Source organism: Pholcus phalangioides, unplaced genomic scaffold (assembly GCF_987345545.1).
Source record: "Pholcus phalangioides strain wild (caught in Gottingen) unplaced genomic scaffold, Ppha-v1.0 ptg000011l_1, whole genome shotgun sequence".
Taxonomy (NCBI): Eukaryota; Metazoa; Arthropoda; class Arachnida; order Araneae; family Pholcidae; genus Pholcus; species Pholcus phalangioides.
In genome coordinates, this window is record NW_028301604.1 from 53,504,556 (window position 1) to 53,528,359 (window position 23,804).

The window sequence follows — 23,804 nt, forward strand, 5'->3', positions numbered from 1 at the left end:
CGTCATATCCGGGCTCGACTATAATTTTATAATTTTTTCTCTTTTCCTATATCGTGTTCGGCTATGTAGGTAACAGGCCTTTCTGATGGATTGGCTGGAAATTTGGCGAGTTCGAAAGTATTGGAACGTCGCCACTAAAGACCGAAGCGCTGCATGTTGTGTATGTGTGTGTATGCATGCGAAGCTACTTGCATCCATCCTACAACAACATAGTAAGGAAAAGCGTCGATAGAACAAGAGAGAGAGAGAGAGAGAGAGCCCACGCGAAAAAGCGCGCGCGCATTTATTCAGTTGCATGGATGACGGCTCTCCCATTCGCCAAGTCCAAAAGCCTCAGTCTCCGTCGACTGCCGCATCCGTCGATTTCCAGAGAAAGAGACGCCGCAAAAAAACTTTGCTCCTGCTCCTCTGTAGTGATGTTGTTCACCAACTCCTCGTTTCACTCGTTGTCTAATGGCAAACAAAGTGTTTTTCCCAACTGCTAAAACTTCCACTGGAAATTCACACGGCAAATTTTTTTTTTTGCGATAACGGGATACTATATCCTCGTGATGAGACTTCAAAATCAAAGAAGCCACTTTATATATGCGCTTCGAGTTCGTCCCGCAAATGGAACTATCTTGAAATTGTGTTATATCTCGGAACAATCAAGAAAGATATTCTTTTCGAGCTGAACAGAATTTCCTCTAGCGCAGAGGTACATAGACCGTATTAGCCGATTTCGACGAGGACGAAATCTTTTTTCTAACGAATTTGAACTCACCAGAAATCGGAATGATGAAAGTTATCGTCACTGTTATCATCAATTTTAGAAAAAAAATTCTATGAAAGTACCACGCGATATGCAGACTAATATCGGTACAGTCCCAGACAAATACGAAACGAACCAACATTTCTGTAATGTCTGAAGACAAGAGAAAACGTGTATGAGGTGGAATTTGACTTGTGACACATATGCTTAAAATTTGAATTTAGACGTCCGAAAATGACCTTATTCTGATTGAGTGACGGCTCTTCAATATACGAACTGTTGTGAATTAGATAAAAAAAGAACTGCATTGATTCGATCATTCGGCAAAGTTATTTTTCAAAGTCAAAAAGATAAAAAAATATGAGTCAGTTTAAGGTGAATCATTTGTTGATATTATTTTTAATCGAAATAATAAAAGTCCTTCGTTTTCATATCTGCCAGAAAATCGAAGGTAACTGCTTCTGACCAACATCTAGATGTTGTTGAAATTAAAAAAAAAAGAAGGAACTGAACAATTACATTCATCGATAACAAACAAAAACGATGAAAGGTGAAATAAGTGCTCAATTTTTTGAATTGTTTGAAGGATCATGTGTTTGTAAAACGTCTTAAAAAATGCTACGTAATATGCTAATGAAAATTTTTTAGTTATTGATTATCGACGTATACTTCCAAAATGACGGAGTCGGTATTAGGAACCGACTACGTTACTCTGATTGGAAACGATAACGTATCCATGACTTTGGATGCAGTAAACGGTGTCATGTCAGACTTGAACGAGACACTGGCCACGAATACAACAAAACCTTGGCAATTCACTGTGGCCGACGGCTTTAAAACTCTGGTAGTCACGTGCATTATAGTTTGCGCAGTTTTCGGTAACATCCTTGTCATTACCAGTGTTTATCGTAACCACAAGTTACGAATCACCACTAATTATTTCATTGTTTCATTGGCATTCGCTGATATTTTAGTTGCGATGCTTGCTATGACATTCAACGCTAGCCACATGATTGCCAAAAAATGGTTGTTTAGCCAGACCGTTTGCGACTTCTGGAACTCTTGCGACGTGCTCTTTTCAACTGCATCAATTATGCATCTTTGCTGTATAAGTGTCGACAGATATTATGCCATTATTAAGCCTCTGGAATATCCGACCAAGATTACTGCAAAGCTAGTAGCTATAATGATAGCGTGTGTATGGTTCAGTTCGGGTCTTATCAGCTTCATACCAATATTTCTTGGCTGGTACACAACAAACGACCATTTACTCTTCCGAGAACAGAACCCTGACGTTTGCGAGTTTGTTGTCAACAAACCTTACGCAATCATATCGTCTAGCGTATCTTTCTGGATTCCTTGCTTCATCATGTTATTCACGTATTACAAGATATATCTAGAAGCAATCCGACAAGAAAAGTTTATGTATAAATCTCAAATGGGCCCAGCTATGATGCCGAATCATGCCAGAAACAGCACTGATCACTCGAATTTACCAAACGTGCATGCTCCGCCTCACAGAAATTCTCACGGTGACGACCCGGAGAGTGGTCAATCCACACCGACTAAAAGAAGTATTAACAAGATGAAACGGGAGCATAAAGCAGCCAAAACCTTGGGTATTATAATGGGTGCATTCATTTTATGCTGGTTGCCCTTTTTTCTCTGGTACGTGTCGATCAGTATGTGTGACGAATGCTATTGCCCCGATATTGTTGTCGATGTTCTCTTCTGGATCGGATACTTTAATTCGTCACTAAATCCTATCATCTACGCTTATTTTAACAGAGATTTCCGAGAATCTTTCAAAGACACCATACAGACTTTCATATGCTGCTGTTGTACGGTTCCTTGCCTACAGAATGAGAGATCCAAAGCTATGCGATTCAACTGTACTTACCGGTCAACGCAGGACATTGGTCTGGTAGAAAACAAGCAAATGAGAGATTAAAAAAGTGTCAGTTTTTCTTTTATGTATTTTTCGCCTGCAATGTGTGGACGGCTGTTTGTGTATTGGGGATAGCGAGCAAGAATACCTAGGCTGGGTAAGTGACATTCACAATTTTTTATGAACGTGTATGCATTATTGTCTTATACTATTAGATCGCAACGATCATGATGTTGATTCGCAAGCAATTTATAGAGATTGATATTCCAGAAAAAATACCAGCTAAGACAAGAAAGTAATGAAAACATTTGTTCAGAATTATATTTTTAGCTGTATACCAAGTTTTTTGAGAATCTTTTCATAATTATTATAGGGTTATTTTTGACATATAAGGACTATCTATCTTCTTACAAATGTTCGGATCATGCATGCCTATAAAAACATTAGACATATAATTTAATGATATATAGCACGTAAAGTCTGATGCTGATTTTTTTTCGATCTTTTAAAGCGGGTGTGGTGGTAGTCCAGGTGTTAGCGCACCAACTTTTCGGCGAGAGACATAGCATAAAAATATTGAGCAATAGTGGTTCTCAAACTTCACCCGCGGCTCCTTTGCCTAGTTCATGGTTAATCTGTGGCTCCCCATAACAGTTTAGTGGACATATATTTTCACTTATAAAAAAACCACTTCAAAGCAGAAATAGGCACACAAATGAATATTTCTAGCTCGCCCCGACAAGGGTTGGCAACGCTGCTAGGAGCTGCGATGCACATTTTGAGAAACACTGTTGTAGAACACTGCCGTTTGAAATCGGCAATAAACAGTAGGCCCCAGTCTAATTAGCCCATGCTTGCAGAAAAGTGTGCAACAAAAACTATCAAATGATTATTTAAGCTTTGAAATTAAGAGAAAGTCTTCAAAACAGAAAATAAAAATAATATCTTTGTATAGAAGGTACAACGCTAAAAACATGGCCGTATTCATATGTATGATTTCAAAACTGATTGAGAATCACTAAATTGAGAAGTCAAAGTGTAATCTTCAAGTGTATGTTGATTGTTTCGTTACATGTACTTTTATAATACATAACTGATAAGAGAATGTATTCGCTACATTCCTATACGGTTATCTTGCTATATTTGTTCTCTTTCTATATTTAAATTTTTACTAAAAAAGTTTGCTGTAACAGATAATTAATAAAGATCGCGACTATCATCAAATATTGTGCTTAGTTTGTGATCAGTGATACAATTTATTATCACACACTATGGCTTCTGCCGCAAATCTTCATTTAAGACTTCGCATTTTTGCTTGGTTGTTCTGGGTTTTACTTGAAACAATGTCCAATATGGCAAAACTTTAGTGGAAACGGTCGTGAATCGAGACAACGGTCTCAGAGCATATTCAAATTGTTACTATAAAAATATTTGCGAAGTTGATAGAAATAAACTTCCTTAATTTTCATATGTTTAAATTGAAATGGATGAATTACACATATAGAATTCTCAGTTTAATCATGAAAAAATTTCGATGTTGACACATTTATACTCTTTTTTCAACATCTCTTAGGTAGATAAGAATGTGTGACGTTCTTATAGTTCCGTAAAACATTTCAATTTTTTCATAATATACACCTGTGCATTTTTGCCGGATAATTGGCAATTAGATAGTGACAAAAATTTAATATTTGTTTACTGTCGACTTGGAAAAAAGAGATGAAGGTAATATTGATAATTTATGACGAAACCGAAAACGAGCTCAAACATGTCATTCGTAATTTTCCTCAAGGTATCAGCGTGATATTACTGTACTGTGACGAAACAAATTCACACGTATGTCTAAAATAATAACGTGTGAAAAGATTAGAATATATAATATGAGATGATTGGCATTGTGAAAACTTATATCATTCTGTTTTATATTTCCAATTAAAAAAATGTCTTGAAGTGGCAAACTCGTTTATATGAGCGTGATTTTTATCAACGTGAATAAATGATGTAAATTGATTATGGTTGAAGAGTTACATACCTTTTTCAGAAAACTTTCTCAGAGTTCTGTTAAATTGTTCACTGTTTCTAAAATATAAAATGTTCTAAAAATATGTCTTCACGACGTTATTTTTTCTGCATTTTTGAATTACAATATATATCGTGTAATTTTTTTATTTAAATTTATTCAGATAGTTTAAATTGCAGGCAATGTAAGTGATTTCGAGTGAAAGAGTATAAACTGAAAACTCGCGTGATACGTTTAAGAATATTTTTACTATTTTCATCTGACGAGTGCGAATGAATATAGTTGAGGGAAGAAGAAAATAGTTTTTTGAACGGAGAACGACATGGATCTTTCGGAACGAAACCTTAAAGCAGGAGTTCTTAACCTATGGGCCATGATCCAAACTTGGGTCGCATGAGCTTCTGATGACATGAGTCGTACAAATCCATTTACAATTCGGTATGCTGCATTTACATGCTTATGTTGCATCACTGGATTCTTAGACATCTTAACGATTTCGACGGCCTGGGATGGGGCCCAACAGTGCCGTATTAATGCATGGCCCGAAGGCCTCAGGATTATGATAACTGTTTCTACGGTTTTCAGGAACGCTTGATTTCTGCGTGATAGGGACTCTTGGATATCACTTCCCCGACTACTCCATAATGGTCTTCAGACGGATCTAGGACCCAGAAAATTTTTTTGGCCCCTATTGAGTGATGATTTCATAAATTTTTGTGGAGAAATCAGCATCCAAAAAGGGATATTATTACTTTTGAATTCACAGAAATGCTAAAAATATCTATACAAAAACATGAATGGACTAAACAAAAAATTAATGAAAATTTAGTTTTGATGAGAATTTTAAATAAGTGAAAGATGTACATAATTCTAGAATTAATGAAAAAAATAATTCTACAGGTAATGAAAAAATAATTCTACAGTTAATGAAAAAAATAATGCTAAAATTAATGAAAGAAATGATCAAAAATTAATGAAAGAAATGATCAAAAATTAATGAAAGAAATAATCAAAAATTAATGAAAGAAATGATCAAAAATTAATGAAAGAAATAATCAAAAATTAATGGAAGAAATGATCAAAAATTAATGAAAGAAATAATTCCATAATTAATAAAAATTTAGCATTTATTTAAAAAATAATTCCAGAATGACCGAAAGCTTTCAATAATTTGGGGGATTCCGTTTGATTCCAGGCCCTGATCTCAGTATCCGTGGATCCACGCGTTAAGACATCACCGACTGGTGTGTTTCACAAATTTTGTAAACTAAACATTCTATTATTTGGGAATGTTTAATAACTATTTTTAAAATTCACACTGCACTCATGAGTCGCAGAGTTGATCGTGTTGTTGATGATCGGTTGCGAGTAAAAAAGGTTAAAAACTTGATGTTCAATTAAAGTGAGCTTTAAAGTTACAATTGAGTGTGCAAATGACCACAAACCGCAATATTTCAGTTCTAATTATTCACGCTAGTAGTGTAAAATACATTTTCGTTGGGTTTAGTTTTCGAAAAAAATAATTCTTTTTTCCTTCTGGTGTTAATTACAAATTTACTATTTTAACATTCTACTCTCGATTTTCACACTGAGATTACTTTTAATGGATTGATAGGTTTTAACACTCATTTTGTTTTCGGAAAAATTGTAAGATTGCATAATTTACTCAAACGATTTTATCATATGGCAGTTGAATTACAATTTGAAAAAAAAACCTGAAAATAAAGGAACGCTTGGTGTCGCAATGATAAGTAAAAATATTCGCTATTAATCAGTTTTCATATTTTGGCTGCTTTTAATCTAAATAAAACAGATTTTAACTAAATAAAAACGGATTTTAACTAAATAAAAACGGATTTTAACTAAATAAAACGGATTTTAACTAAATAAAAATTGATTATAACTAAATTGAAACTGATTTTAATTCAAATAAATTGGTTGTAATCTAAATGAAGACTGCTTTTTATTAAATAAAACCCCATTCACATGTTAAACACAATTAAATCATAATTGGTAAAAAATTTTAATAATAACAATTTCAAATATTCTATCCTTTTTGCTACAAGTAAAAGCAATTCGTATCTAATATTTGATTTTGTTCTCAAATTATGAGCAAAACATAAGAAAATAAAATGTCTGCATGGCAGAAAATAATATAAAATTTCATTAACAAGGAAAAACTTCATGTGTTAGTCAAAAAATTTCGTTTTAATAACAAATAACTCTGTAATATATTTCTGTATTTCAATTCCAGTAGGTTTCTAACATTTTACATACACGCTGATTGATTACCGTCAATACATTTTCAAGAACGTTGAATACGAAAAGAAAAGTTACAACTGATGTTTACCGCACGCCAAGATCACTTGAACAGAAAAATAGAACTATTTTGTTTCTTTACTTCATCTGTCACATGGAAGAGAATAATTTTTAACGAGATGATTAGAATTTCTTTCAAACATCCTTCAAACGCCACCATTCTATTCACAAAGCTGTCAAAGCAATGTTAGATGGGTGTGGTACATTCATCATACACATATATACACTATAAAGGATTCAAAACAGAACAAGAGCTATAATTTTATTTGGTTACATGATGCGGTTTTTTCTAAAACCAGAATTTTTTTTTTTACATTCTGTTGAGTAAAAATACCATAACTTCATAAATGGTGAAACCAATAAATCAATAGTTTGGCACACAAGCATTTTCTATTTCGTTTTGGTAAAGGGCAAAGTTGTTGACACGTGGGGGCGTAAGAAGCGCTATGAAAGCTCTCCTTCGAAATGAAAGAAACGTTCTGCGTCATTTTTTTACCTTTTGTTTTACAATTTTATGCTTACAAGTATTATACTTTATAAGTTATGCTTAGTTCTTATCTTGAGACAAACCTTCCCGAGAAAAGCGAGTTCCTTGGTTTTGGTTTCTGTGTGTGTGGAAGGAGGTTCATCAAAAAAACACATTAATCAGTTTTGCGGACTACATTTGGGATACTACTGGTTACATTTTCAGAAGATTTTAATAGAAAACAAAATCTTGTCATTCATGTAAAATTCATGTATATTTCTTTGAAACCGTTCAGAAAATATTTTTTCTTTGGACTGTTATTTGACTCTGAAGATGTCTATTGGTTTTTTATTTTAACAAAAGATGAAGAATCTAGCGAATGATCGGTTTCGAGATTTAACAATTTTGAAATTAGTTTCAAGAGTTCACTACTACAAGTATTTTACTGAATGCATAGCTACCTTCTCATATCTGAATAGAATTTACTACTTTTCTTATATTTTAAGATTAGTTTCTGAACTGAAGAAGTGTTTTATTCCCAGAACAAATTTTTGACTGAAATATTTCGTTTATATTGTCAATTGTTAGAAATTAATAAAGAGGTTTTGCTTTTAGCGAATAAAGGGACGAGAATGTAATAAAAATTGAATCTTCAAAATGCTATAAAATTAGATCATAAAGTTACGCCAAACTGCGCAAAAAATTATTTTTATGTAAATATTTCACGACACTTTACCAATTAAATTGGCAGCCAAAACTTTCTCGCTTTCTATTTTCCATCTGGCCTCACTCCAAACGAGTAAAAAAAAAACACTTTTAGGTCTTTTTCGAAAAAAATTAAAGCTGGTCGTATTTTCTCAATTTAACTAGAGGTCATATTTTGATGAGCAGTTCAAAACATCAGAAATGTTAAATACATTTCCGTTCAATTTGGGTGTCAGAAAAACAAACCATACTTCAAAAACACCCATACTTCAGATAAATTTCTCAAAAAAGGCGCAGGCAAAAACTCTTCCAAAGAATCAGTCACTCAGGAACATTATATAATTGGTATCTCTCAAAATCACGAACACTTCGAATTTTCATACATCTTTTCCACGACACGTTTGTTGTTCATGCATATACTCGTAGAAGGTTCTTTTTCTTTCAAATTTGATTCTTCGAAACAGGCGTCCGTGACTGAATTTGGGCAGAAAGCTAAATGTTATTTTTTTAATTTTTAAAGGAACGCAAATAACGCATTAATCTTGGAGCTGTAAAAAATTAAATTAGTTAAGTCAGATACGCGCAGCTGTTCGTCATTTTTGCTTTACTACTGGATTTCTAACCACACTGCTTCTCTTGTCGCTTGGGAAATTAGTTTTTTTTTTGTTAAAAGTGCAGGAGCAATGGTGAAAAACGCAGATTATGTGTGAAATGCTCAAATCCTGACGCTGATGAATCTTTGTAATGTATTTTTGCTAACTACTTTGGTCTCTGATGAATTCACTCAAATTACTTGAATTACGTAGAATACTCTTTGTCTTTCAACTTAAACTATTATTTTATATTTTTTATTAGAGTAACTAGAGTGACTCGCAATAATGATATAATTATTGATTTGCGGTCTTAAAAAAGCAAATTCAGTGTGCATCAATCGAACACTTCTGTAAAATATGGTTCTAGTAAAAGTATTTAGATACTTCAGATAGCAAATATTCACATCCAACTCCGTTCATCATATTTAAAGTCTTCTACCGAGTTTACTTCAAAGAATTGGGGGTACGATTTAAAATAAACAGTAATAAACTGGTAAGTCAGTCTTCTCAAAAAGATTGCGCATGAGAGAAACTCAAAAGTTTTCAAAATTAATGTACTTCGAAATTTATTTGATGTGAATAGAGCCACCCTCAGGAGTTTGACAAAGGGGTGGCTGCACTCCTTTGCGCACCCCACGCGCTTTCAAGGCTGCACTTTCTCATGAATGCTCAAAATAATGCAACGAATTTATGACAATTATTCATCTCGTGAAGTTGGGTTTGCAAATTTTTTGCACCAGACCCGGTTCTCGTAAGGGCAGCCCTGGATGTAAACATATTGCACGAATACAATTTCAATTTTCTAACGGGGAACAAATGTCAAATCTAATTATTCTTGAACTGATGTTTTCTTTGAAATGATCTTCTAGCCTTATGTGTGCTATAAGATGAAGGTTAAAGAACTGCTGGTTTATCTTGTAAAGTTAATATGCTACACATGAAGACAAATGATTAATTTACTTGATTTTAGATAAGGTTGGAGTGTGCGGCTGAAACACGAAACACCCATAACTCAACAACATGAATATGTTAGGGCCACACACTCATCCAGAACACACATTCAGACTTGCATCGATTCATTAGAAATTCCTCAGAGAAATGTTCACAAGGTGCATATATGGTTAGGTAATAGTAGTGTGCGGCTCATTATTAAAATGTTCGGTGATCTGGCTAATCTTGATAAAGTGAATTAATTTATTAATTATATATTGCAGTACATCAAACAAGACAAAATGAAAATATTGTATAATTACTTCGCTTACGTAGTCAAGTATATCCATTCATATACAATATTTCTTCACAAAAGTGCAGTTTAAATTGAAGAGACACCCCCACTATTAGTACAAATATTAAATTATTCATAGAAAAATAGTCAGCATGTGAGTAGGATCCGAAGTTCACGAGAACACGAAAGGCAGAACTTTTTCATGAATGACATGGTTATTCAATTAAGATCATATCCAGCAACTCACTAATGCAAGACGGCCAGATAAAAAGGTTTTCATTACAAAAACAGTTACGTATAAGAAAATCGATTTCATATTTTCTAGCACTACTTTGCTTACAGATCATTTGTGAGTCGTCGACGGAAGCTTCTAATTTCTATACCAAGTTTCAAACCGTGAAACCACTATTATCACCACCACTTATCGTGAAACACACAGTTGGTCTGAAAATATGGCAAAAAGAATAAAAGTTCACGCTAAAATAATATTGCTTAGATTCGTGATTTAATGAATTTTTCATTATGAGAAATAAAAGGTTTAGAAATCGAAACACAATGAAACAGAAACAAAATATTGTAATTTTGAGCTTTTTTTGTTCGTCTACAGAAACATAGTTACTTTTATTATTAAGAGTAACATATTTTGTGTCTAGTCTTGTAAACATAAAAAAAATGATAGCCAACTTGAAACCGTTGCTGAGAGTACTTATGTCTTTATCGCCCAATTATTCTCAAGCGGCCTTATAAACCCATCGCGAAGACTGTCGAGGAAAAGGAGAAGAACGAACTTATTCAAAGCACTTTAACTTTTCCAGCTTCACTTACGATAGTTATCATTGTGCTGACAGCTTCCTCCGCTCGAAAAACAAATAACGATAGCTAATGTGCCTTGGAATTAACTATAGCTAAGGAAAGAAGGGTTGTGAATCATTATAAGAGCCCTCACCGGTATCACTTTTACAAGTAGTCGTATGCTAAGCGCGAGTTCAGAGTTTCAAGACGTAAAAAAAACCAGCAATATCGACGAAAAAAAAAGTTCATGGAATTTTTAGAACATTTTCGAGAGATTATATTATGAAATGCACGCACGCGTATATGGGAGTATATTTACTCAGAATCGCATGGAATTTTGATTGAAAATTCGTCATGAGTGAGAAATTATAAGAATTCTTGTTCAAGGAAGTACTTTGAGGGGGGGGGGGGGGGGAGAATCCTGAAAAATTACCTGATCTGACTAGAAATAGCTTAAGTACGATTTTAGTGCCCCAAAGCTGCACAAAGATTTAGCTAGAGTTTCTTTAAGATTACTTTACCTCTTCTGTGGATAACGTAATACAACATATATGATCCTCTAATTAAAACTGAAGAAGTCTTCATATAACTAAGGTATGCAATTTTTTTCAATGTCCATTTTCTCATCTTATACATACCGTACTTCCTGAGATATAACATAAATGATTTCGTTACGAAAACGTATCACGTACCTGGTACCCAAACCAGAAGACGTATCAACACTAGTAAGGTACTATTAAATTTTTATCAAGAAGATCTATCCGTAGACATCAAAACGGCTTGCGCGTTTCATATACTTTTTGAGATATAAACGTTTAAATTATTTCGCCAAACGTTTATAGATGCAGCCGGTTTGGTCAGAAGGATGATTTAAGAAATGCATTTGTAAATGTTTATAAAGAAATAAATCTTTGTTTTATTTTGAGCGAAATGAGCGTATCGAGTTTCGTATCCATGAAGAAAAAAAACTTATCTTCTTAATTTTGTACTTTTGTGCTTGCGGAAAATGCCGCCACGTTCCATTATCTACATTTTCACTGAGCTTTTCACGAATAAATAAAGTTTCAACATAATTGAACAAAAACATCAAAATTTTATCGTACTGTACGTACATTTGAACTTTTTCAGAGGACAAGACAAAGTAACCGATTCAAAGAAAGCTCACAAGCAATTATTTCTCGAGCCTGTAAGCAATAACTAGTATAAAAAAAAAAAACACGACCGATATCGTCCCCCAGACATGCACTTCCAGACAAAAATTACAGAAGGAAAAAAAAACTGACGACTCTCACGAAATACAGATTCCAGCATAAAAAAACAATAATCCTCCAGTAAATTAAGACGAAAAAATGCAAATAACTCGCGGAAGAAATTCAGTAAATAAACAACTGTATGTGAGCTTGTAAAAATGTTTTTATCCATCAAGAGCTATTGTTTGCGATTTGAGTAATACCGAGCCGAGTATAAATATTTTCCGAGATATTTACTAAGGTCTGTGGGATATTTATGAGCTGGCCTACTGAGAGGAAAAGAGACAGATGTCTCTCTCTCTCACAAGAGGACAAAGCAATTGGGGTGCTGGAAGTCTTTCCACCCTCTCTCTGTATTCTTTTCTATTCTACCTGCAAAAAAAAAATATTTTTTTTGTTTTTCGTAGAAGTCGAGTCTTGTGAGCCTCCGTAACGAATATAAAGATCTTCTCACCATAAAAAAATACCTTATCCACTACATTCAAAATGTAAACGCAGTTCCACGAAAAATGATTGTTTCAGCCACATGTTTTTATTATTATTGTGTGTGTATGTCTGAATGAGTGCGGTTTTGTGCTTTGTTTTCCAACTCTCAGGTAAGCAGACATATGCGCGCTCAGTGGCGAAAGTAACTGTAGCTTGCTCAAGGCTGCATATTGTGTCCAGTAGTCATAAATTTTTCTTTTATTGTGGCAAAGTTGTTAAAACATATACACACAATTTTTTTCTCGTATTCTTTCGAAGACCACATTCAAGGTTATATACGGAGAATTTCATGGCCGCGAAGAACATTTGCGCATGAGTTAATGAGTGCATCAATATAAAATCATTAAATTATTTGAATATCGAAATATAATTCCCGATAACCTAGCCGTTTTGGTAACTTCAGTTAAACTAACTAATGAATTAGTTTACGAATACACACACTCATGCACACTTTTAGAAGTAGCTTAACTTAAATAAGGCAATACAAGAAAGCATTTACTAAACTGTAAATACTTACTGGTAAATAACTAACTCTTTAATTTAAAATACCAGTTGATAAGAATCTCGAGTAGGAGCTATATTGAGTGAAATGCATCTCGAGCAAATGCACGATAACTTTCATTGGAGAATTTTTATAATTGTATATTGTGTTTAAATTTAATTTACCATGCCCTATTATGAAAGTAGATGTACACACACAATGTTATTAATAATCTTTGGCTCATCCATAATATTAGTCTTTTAAAAATCGTTAGTAATTATAAAACGAAACGTGATTAGTACTTCGTGCGATGAGCGCCGTTGCCTACTTTTTTCCACGAACATATCATCATGTAGATGCAGGTACAGTTCAAAACAGCTATTTGGGAGATTTAACTAATCATTTTTAACGAAGAAAAACATATTTATTATAAATTTGATTTTTTCTTTACTCACGACGAAATTTAATGAGAATTTATACGAACGACATTTCTACTTATTTACTTTCACATAATAATTCTTTCTACCCATAAGTACGTACACCTTTTTTTTTAAATTGCTTGGAATAAAATAAAGTTTGTAGGTGAGGGTGAAAAAAGCAAGGATCTGTACTAATACTCTTTTATACATTATCTCTGTACTGTTCCCTCCTCACCATTATTTCTTTTTTCTTTATTTCTTTTTATTCCCTTTTTTTTAACGTGGGAACAAGGCTACCACATTTGTCGCCTATACGTCTAATGCAGATCATTCAAATTTATCGCCAGCAGCTCGTACGCGAAGGGGTTAATAAATTTTTCAACGCATGTGGGTGAGAGAGAGAGAACACTTGGACTCTACCATTCAGAGAATTCATTATATATGTTACTGTAAATGCGATAAATCTGGTTATTATGCATAATCGCCGATCATTTTGGCAAGTTTTATAAATTTCCATAAATTAATTCTCTTTACCGACGATTATGCATAATACCCAAGCGTTGCGTTGTTCGCAAACATGATAAATCGTACTACAGCATATATATGTTTTTTATGTGTGTATTTATTTATATGTGTATAGTATCATATCGGGGTACGAATATAAAATTTGTTATCATTATATGAGGGCCCAACTATATTCATCACACATACTAGACTCATTGGGAAATGTTTTCATATTTATAAAGTTTACCAACGACACCTGAGTATTATGCATGTTTGCCGGTGAAAGTGATGAATTTATCAAACTTACCAAGACGATTGGTAAGAATGCATAATAACCGGTTATTATGTATAATACCCGATTTATCACATTTACTGCTATAACGATAAATCTCGCTATAAGGATTATTCACGGACGGAGAAAAATATCGTATACTGTAGAAGGATTATCGTTATATCGAGAGGCAGCATCATCATCACGCGCTAATAAATTTACGCTGTTGGTTTACATGCCTTTGAAATTGGCGTTGTTAATATCACCAAAGAAAAACACATAGGTATTTGTTCACCACAAAAAATTATGATTTATTAGTAGATTAATAAAATTCAGTTAAGTTAAAGCCCCATTAAAGGTGCTCATCACATTACACTTTTTTGTACTACACAGAAAGTGGCGCACGCACGCACACAACATCAGCAACTTCATTGAAACTTTCTATGATTCGGTAACATAAAATACCGATGTCATTAAAAAAACAAGTCAAGAGATTAAAAAAATATTAAAAGTGACATCGAGTGGCACATGTATTTAATAAAATAACGTTGTCTGTGTTTCAAAATTTTTTCAAAAAATATCTTTATGGCGAGATTTATCGTAGTAAAGGATGTTGTTGTATCGAAAGGGGGTTTAACATCAGACTTTAGGAAATTCCATACTAGATTTGAAAGCCACTTTTTTTGAAATATTTTATGAACGGAGAGAACTTTAGCTATGCAACTTGATTAACCGTGTAATATAGTGACTTCTCCCGCTCAGATGCAATTATTGGTTTTTGAAATGAAAAGATCAGGAAATATAAAAATCAAAAATGTTATAAGTCTTCCCTTCCTGAAGTGAAAAAGACTCCAATTATTATATTTTGTGCTTCATACCGACAAAAAATTCATTCCATAACATTTGAAGAAAAATTCAGTGAGACATCGGTAAAAGTGAAAATTTGGATTTTTCCACTTATGGAAAAATATTCTAAATTCTTTCATACTTTTCTGGCTAAAAAACTATTCAAGTCATAGAAAGAATGCAAAGATTGTTTTAAAAAGCAGAGAGAGAGAGAGAGGTGAGAGGGGGAAGAGAAATTTCACTAATTAGCTTCTTTTTGATTTGAAAACTATGAAAATTTTAGTTTTTGTATTTTCCCTCAACTATTATTTTACGCTCTGTTGTTTGTTGCATGTGCACCTCCGTTCACAACTTAGTTCAGGTAAAAACGACTTTCTTATGCACTTTTGCATGTACTCAGAAAAAGAAGGATACAAAATACTTAACCTTTTAATTGGCAAGCATTGAAATATAAAGGGAAGAAAAATTTTGAGGGGTTATATATTAAGCAAATGAATTACTCTGAATGATATTACACGACAAATAAATTTATTGTCAATATTTGAAAAATATGGTATGTTGTACTTCAAAGAACACACTGTATTAAAGGGGGTTGGTGCACGATCTTGGCTTCCCATGCTTTCCTGTGGGAAAAATCTTTTTTCCTTAAGGAACATTTAAAAAATATTTTATTTACTTTAAGCACTCAATTTTTTTTCTGAAATACTATGGATATTTTTATACAATTTAGCCAGAGCATTTAGGATTTTAATTGCTGGTTATTTTTTTCTCGACTTTTAACTTCAACACACAGCTTTTTCAAAAATCACTGAAATTCACCCCAACTTTGTGCCACAAAATTTCTTAAAAATCATTTGAATAAGAAATCTTTTCGTTAAAGTATGTAAAACCTTAGTGTCGCGAGACGCACAAAGTTTTTAGACATTGAAGAAGTGGTATTTGAAAAAATGTTCCTTATCTGACCAAAAAACAAAAAGAAAAGAGCATTTCAATAGAAAACATTATCATATAATTGCCTACCAGCAGTTTATATTAAAATACTTTAAAAATACTTCTGGTTTGGGTAGGACAAAAACTCGAACACAGACGCAGAAAATTTTATAGTATTTGAAAATTGGAAAATGTGTTGTTTAGAAAATTTGTGTGCAACTAAACCCTCCTTAAATGATTTACATAGATTTGAATAAATTAAAAATGTCATTTATTTTTCGCCAACTTACTTTTCTATCATTGTTGAACAATGCACAGTAATATGTATCCACCACGCATGGTATTTCCCTCCATAATATGCAAAGGGTTAAAAATAATTCTTGGCATGTCAAAAAATAGGAGGCATCTAACTTTGAGCCATTCCGCTGGTATTTATAGAAACTTCATGAACAGCTCACAAGTAAAAATCGATTTTTAGTAGTTGCTTAGAAGCATCAATGCAATGCAAGTTCAAATATCCAATGCCTTTGACAAAAATAAGAAAACCATATTGTGTTTGACATTGCCAAATAAAGGGTCAAAAAGAGCCTTAGATAATTGGCTTCCAATCAACTCCGTTGAGTACTGTCTAACTCCCTGAGAATCATGAAAAGATTGGTAATTATGGATATATATACTGCAACTAATCAGTATATTTCTAAGCTATTTTTATTTGTGAACGTGGGAGTTTAAAGTAATTTCCTGTAGCTGTCAAATTCTTGAAATATTTATCAATGAACGCGTCACACGAAGGACGTGAAGCAAACTAAATTTTGCGCTGCAATGTGACGAAATTTATCTTGATATTGAAGAATGTGATGAAAAATATTAATATGATCCCATCCTTATTCTATAAAAAGCGATCACTAAAGTACGTTATCCTATTTTCCGTTAATATGAAATTCTCGAAAGGAAAATTTACTTGATGCTGCTTCAGTGAAACAAAACAAAAACACTGGCTTGAAAAATTTCAAATAATGAAAAATTGTCTGGAATCTATAAACTGTTCTTGGTGTATTTTTTTACAACTGACTTAAAATATCACTTCCACACATCTTCCTCTATCCTGTAAAAATTTTTCACAAAAAGGTTTCCATTCTACCGAAAAATAGCTTAAAAATTCATTATTTGGATCTTGCGTCCTACTTTGCCCCCGTTACTTATTTAAATTGTATATTTCATGGAAAATGTAGCTTGGGTTCAAGTTACATAAACCCAGGGGTTACTTGAACCCTAATTTCAATAATTCATTATATACAGTATACATAAAATAAAAATTTTGGTTTGAAAAAAACCTAGAATCTTAGAAAAATATCATAAAAATAGTAAAAATTTTAAATTTTTGGGTCCACAAATTCGCGTTCCTTACATAGTCTTATTCAAATTTTTTATTCTACAAACGAAATGACGCATTCTTAGACATTACCATTAGCACAAAAATGTTACCTATAAAAACCCAATATTGTAAGGTTAATCTGTGTTTTTTAATTCAATGAATAATCTTAATTTTTAACAAAAATTTATTTATTCTTGAAAATTATTCAAAAAACGATCAGAACATTTTTTCAAGAAAGAGAAAAATCGATGCATATATTTCTTTTTTATCTAGAATAGACTATACCTGTATATCGAAGCTAATCTGCAGCTGATGATTAATCGTATTCAAAAATATGGATTCAATTTTTTTTTCTATTGGGCATTGAAATAAAGTAAAGAGCAGGAGACCATTTTCGTCATCATCAAAAAAATTGAAACTACAATAGACTCGCTAATCCTGCCGTGCGCTAATCCGGCCTGTCCAGTAACACGGCGTTTTTTCTTCAAGCACAGAAGAAAAAAACATGTCACTGCATGTCTGTGCGCAGAAGTTTATACAGTGCTGGCCACTTAATGTGATCACGTCGATATACGAGGTTTCTGATAACAATAACCGATTGATAAATATATCCGGAAGAAATCCAAAAGCGAATACGATGACCATACCCCCAGTATAATCGAACGGGACGAATAAAAAAACCGGGCTCTTCTGTTTTTCTTTTCCATACAACTGGTTGCAAAATGTTCAATTGTGCCGTTTTGTTTTTCTATATTGTTCGAAAGCAAGATATTTTTACTTTAAGCTAAAATCCTCCGTTCATTATTATTAGTATTCAGTTATTATGAAGAGTTTGAATGAAATCATCTGATATTTTTTACGAATTATGATGATTTTTTTAATGTACGGTACGTTCCATAGATAAACTGAGAAAGTCTTTCTGCGGAGTAACTGTGAACCTTGTCTACTGAAAGAAACCGACCAAGAACAGAAGGAAAGGGCTTTTGTTTTTACATGACATTCGTCTCCACTATAGCTGGCCATCGCAAAAATAACTTCATGCGTACATGGATCATAGCGGTTGCTACTTTCCAAATAGGGCAGTGTGAACAGAGTGTGAAAACGATTGTCGGTGAGGAAAGTACACTTCCTACATAGTCTTGCAGGTTAATAACGATACATTTTTCGAGAAGGAAAGTCTGGTTCAACCTCAGCGTCAAAACACGCAAAAAAACTTCTGACGGAATAAAAATTGATAACATAAACCGTAACGTTGATAAGTATTAGGTGGAGAACAAAGTTCTTACCAGAAATGATAGGTAGCGCCAGGCGAGTTGCAGTAGTCGTGTTTACAGCCTAATTTGCATAATCACGAGATCGTTTTCGAAATGTTAAAGTGTGTTCCATTAATACGCAAAATTTTGTTGTTTTTTTCCAACTTTTCGGTGTAATATGGGTCGTAAAATGCCTGTTGAAAAATCTAAAATTCGTAATATCATTTGGTTCCACTGAAAATCTAAATTCTGTCTTAAGAGAGTCTACTGTAAAGAGTCTACTGTCTAAGAGAGAACAGTAGATACTGTTTCTATTATGGAAAATTCAACTGGAAATTGCCCGTTGCGAGGGCAAAAAGGTTTCCAGACGCACACTGACACACAATAAGGTCATATTGTCTGTCTGGTAAGACCATCGTTGAATAATCTGACTTTCTTCGGAAAAGATATTTCTTCCTTTTTTTTTTCTACATCCTTTTTTCCAAACAGTAAAATTCTGGCGAGAACTTTGTTCCTTACCTAATATAAACGAATTTTTTGCCCATGTTATGACATGTGTCCATTTCGTACTTTGAAAAAATGATAACAATACCCGAATGATAATATTATCAGTGACTGTAAGTAGCGTCTATACTGTGTTATTCAAATGGGCTTTTCCCAATAATTCGGCACACCCTGGTCCGATATGTGCCAGATTAGTGAGAGTCTACTGTATTCTCAAAAAATAGATAAATGGAGACATTTGTATCGTATTTGATTTCTTTTAATGATTGTTGAAGATAATATACTCATCAAAGCAAAGATATTTTCACCTATCATTGATTTAGGCGGAGAATGAGCATTTTTCCCCCTCGGTCGTTAAAGTCTCGAGAAAAAAAAAAGATGCATGTTCTTCTTTCATTCTAAAACGAAAATGATCTGATTTGCATTCAAAATGTCTCACACTCACACACGCGCACACGCAGCTCATGTATTTTGAAAAAATAAAATAAGTTTTTAAAACCAGGAAGGAGGTTTTTACATAAATTTATTGAATAAAATTGATCATATCTGAAATGTGGTGTGTAAATTAATTAAAGGTGAATTTCAGTACGTTCGTGGTCTAAAGTGAGAGAATATTTTGCTGCCACTAATGTCAGGACATTACCGCACAGGACTATATTCCACTGTTAAGATCTCTTCCAGTTTAGAACTATCGGTACTACGAGGAAAAATGGTGCTTGAGACTGCTGTCAGTAAGTGAGTACTTTCTCCCAAATGATGAATTTGGTTGAATATCAAGAGTACTGTGTGCGATATAATCGAATACCGAATTGTTTGGTGGGAAGGAGGGTGGTATGTAAAACAACATTTTAGCATACTATTTTTTATAAATAGATTTTTCTTAATATACAGTATGTCATTTGCTTGCTACCATTAATTGTACTAAAATACATCGTAAATAAAAATTTAAAGCTAATATTAACTAACTAGAATATTATATTTACCTATTTCGAATTTGAAAATAATTTATATATATAAAATTGATTTTCTGTGTGTGTGTGTGTTCTCTATACAAATCTACAATTTTAGATCGATTGTCACCAAATTGTGCATATATACCGAATGGGACCCGACTTGAACGATAGGCTACTTTAAAAGTTCGTTAGAGCAGGGCAAATGGGCGAAAAACTGTCGGGCAACATTGGTTTTTGGGCCTCAACAATCACTTTCGGAACGTTTACTTTGGCTACCGTGGTTCCCTAGCAATGCGTCTCAGACATGTATCTGCCTTCATAATGGTTTGCCACTTTTTCAATCCTCCCAGTAATGAGACTTTTTGAATAGACGTCAAAATCATCATTAGCATCACTTTGAGGTTCGGGCAAAGGATGATCCCCATAGAAATCAGTGTTAAAATTGCCGATTTTACTGTAGAAATGCGGAAATTTATCGTGGGGTTTCCTCCCCAACAGTAATTTTTAAAATTGTATTGAATTGTCGATTTTTTTGAAATATTCAGTTCGTTTAGAGATATATATACGAAGCCCAAAAAGAAGTTAAATATGAAGTAATTAGCCGGACCTACTTTTGAGTTGGATATCCATGTAATAACATTGATTTCAACTTTTTATTTATATCTTCTCAAGCATGAAAATTAATGTCTCCGTATTGTCTTTTAATATTCAACTGCATAAATTCATATGGTTTAGGATGTTTTAAAATTAATTATGGGCCCATAAAGTACATCGAAGAAATTCTACATCTTTAATTAAACATTTTTGTAAGCAGAAACAGGTAGATGGATAACTTGAAGTTAAAGAGGGGGGTGAGGGCCCGAATCGAAATACCTATCGCCCCTTAAAGAAGGAAAAAAATATTTCCATTTCTACGTTTCTTTAAATCTAGATTTTTTTTATTTCATTAGTCGCGCAGGAACTCGCCATATTGGTTAACTTGGATACGGTTTGTATGCCCCTCCACGAAACAGGGAGATATCACGTGATCCAAAAAGCCTCATTGAAGAAAACCCGGTCAGCGTCGGGTATTATAACTAGTAATCTATATGGGGCTGTTCAAGTATTACGATGGGGGATCGATGGGGGAGTGAGGGGATTTCCGATTTGCTCACTTTTGATGACAAGGGGGGGAGGGGGGTTTGGATTTTGCTTACGTCGTCAAACACCCTTTATGAAAATATGAAATATTTTTAACAGCATCTTACTCGGTGCGCCAAAAACGAGAAAAACCTTTCGATAGTTTGTGGGCACTTGAAGTGACATCCCCCCTATTGATAAGTGCCCAACAGAGCCACTTTAGTAATCTCTAAATTTTTCGTGGATCCAAGTGATCTGGAAATGTGTCCGGGCAGCTTAAGTGATCTGGAACTGTGCCGCGCATCACTCAAGTGATCCATAATTATATGCCGCGGATCACTTAAATAATCTGAGAATGTGCCGCTGGTAACATGAGTGATGTAGAACCGCACTGGGGGCCACTTAAGTGCTCTAAAACTACGTCACATGTCACTCAAGGGATCTCTAAATGTGTCACGGATCACTTAAGTGTTCTGGAACCGTGTGCCGGGTTATTTAAGTGATCATTAAGTCATTTAAGTGTTGATGTGATCATTGTTCTCATCTGAAAATGTGCCACGGGCAGCTTAAATGTTCTGGAATTGTACCACTTAAGCGATCTGTAGATGTGCCGCTTAGTTCATTTTTTTACAAAATTTGGTTTGAGGAGGGCAGGCTGCATCAGATAATCTCCCCCGCCCGCGTACGTCTCTGATCCCAGCAATATGCGTTAGGATTCAGAGGGGCAGAGCTGATGACGAAATTTTGCTGACAAGGGGGGGGGGGAGGGGGGTCAGAGTTTTGCTGACTTTTGCTGACAGGGGGGGGGGGAGATTCAAAAATGGCTAAAAATTTGCTTACGTAATACTTGAACGGCCCCTATAAACAAAATTGATTTTCTGTCTGTGTGTGTATGTTCTCTATACAAATCTAAAATTTTAGATCCATCGTCGCCAAATTTTGCATATACAGTAAAACCTCGATAAGTCCTCACCTCAAGTTATCGAAAAATTGTGACGGCTTAAGCGGAGTGCTGTCAGTTTTAATGTGCAATGTTGTGAAAATCGTATAAATTTAAAGTAATATGACATTTATTAAAGTATGAATCAAAATAACAATATTAATAAAATTTATAGATTGCGAAAGAAAAATAATAGCAATTTTTTACCTCTTCTGATCTCTTATTACTTAACTTATTGTAGTAAAATGTACTGGTACACTTTGATTTATACTAGTAATTTTTAATTTAGACTAACAAAGCACTGTTAGAATAGTTCTTTTCTTCATAATAGAACTCTCTATTACACATTAATTTTACATATACAGCAAATTTAATTTTAGTGCTTTAATTCTTCATCAGTAGTTTATGATACAACTACAAAGTAATATCGAAACTTTTGACTTGAGTTGGGGGGCCCTGGGCAGTTAAAAGTAAACAGAAGACCTCAACTTGGGAAAGAATGTCTGCTTTTTTTCAACAGAGATATTTTGTTTAAATTTCAAGCCCTAAATTAGTAGAGTCCATGCTTTCTATGATAGTTTATTATCCGTAGCCGTTGCACTTTGACTTTAACTTGATTAATTTGATTTTTTTTTTCGATTTACATAATTTGATTTCCTTGCACTATGTGTAATCTTTGACGCATCAATAAATTTTGGTTATGCCGGAGATGCCCTGGTCCCTCGCGAAGTGCTTACGTTGCTTCTTGCGACAGAGCCTGGGAGTCGTGCAGTTTCTCCAGTAAAGCCCATGTAGGAATGAGATCTAGCTTGAACAGTCCCCAACGTTCCAAAAACCTTAGTCGGCAAATGAACTTCCCCAGCGTAAATTTCGTTACTCAAACTGTTTCGTTTGGGTATATAGGATTTTATGGTGACTTTTAAGAATACGGCAATGTTGTTAATAAGGGGTCATTCAAGCATTACGTCATCATCGATGGGGTGGGAGGGGGGGGTTTGATAATGCTTACGTCATCGACCACCCTTTATGAAAATATGAGTTAGGATTCAGAGAGGCAGAGCTGATGACGAAATTTTGCTGACAAGAGGAGGGAGGGGGTCAGCGTTTTTGACTTTTGCTGACAAGGGAGGGGGGGGGGTCAAAAAGGGCTAAAAATTTGCTTACGTAATACTTGAACGGCCCCCAAGCTCTTTTTTTAATGAGAGCCATAAAAATAGTTTGTTTCTCTTTCTCAAACTTTTTCATAGTGACGAGTTAACCGAAATTAGCGACGAGTAAACGAGGGTTTAATAACATTGTTGTCTATGAGAGCTGGAAGGGCCTGAAGAAAAATGACGACTTAACCGGAGTGACGACTTATTAGGGTGACGACTTAACGAGGTTTTACTGTATACCAAACGGGACCCGACTTAAAGGATTGGCTACTTTAAAAGCTTGTCAGAATTGGGCAAATGCCCGAAATGGGCGAAAAACTGTCGGGTAACAATGGTTTCTGGGTCTTAAGAATCACTTTCGAAATGTTTCTTTTGGTTACTGTGATTCCCTAGCAATGCGTTTCAGACGTGTATATGCCTTTACAATGGTTTGCCACTTCTTTAATGCTGCCAGTATTATATATAATAGTTTATTCCTTTATAATGGTTTGTCACTTTTTCAATCCTCCCAGAAATTCAAGAAAACCCGGGTATCGCTAGGACTAGTTATTATATATATA

At 34.0% G+C, this 23,804-nt stretch overlaps 1 protein-coding gene across 5 annotated transcripts in view; it reads left to right on the forward strand.

The window, feature by feature from the left end:
• The first annotated feature begins 230 nt into the window (after window positions 1–230).
• The window catches only part of LOC149080563 (octopamine receptor beta-2R-like), a 138,441-nt gene continuing 114,867 nt past the window's right edge, over window positions 231–23,804 (forward strand). For all 5 annotated transcript variants that reach the window (XM_089239689.1, XM_089239693.1, XM_089239692.1 and 2 more), the window contains exon 1: window positions 231–2,796. In XM_089239689.1, the coding sequence (XP_089095815.1) occupies window positions 1,428–2,702 (1,275 nt within the window). In that variant the 5' untranslated portion in view covers window positions 231–1,427 and the 3' untranslated portion in view covers window positions 2,703–2,796. The remainder of the gene's footprint in view (window positions 2,797–23,804) is intronic.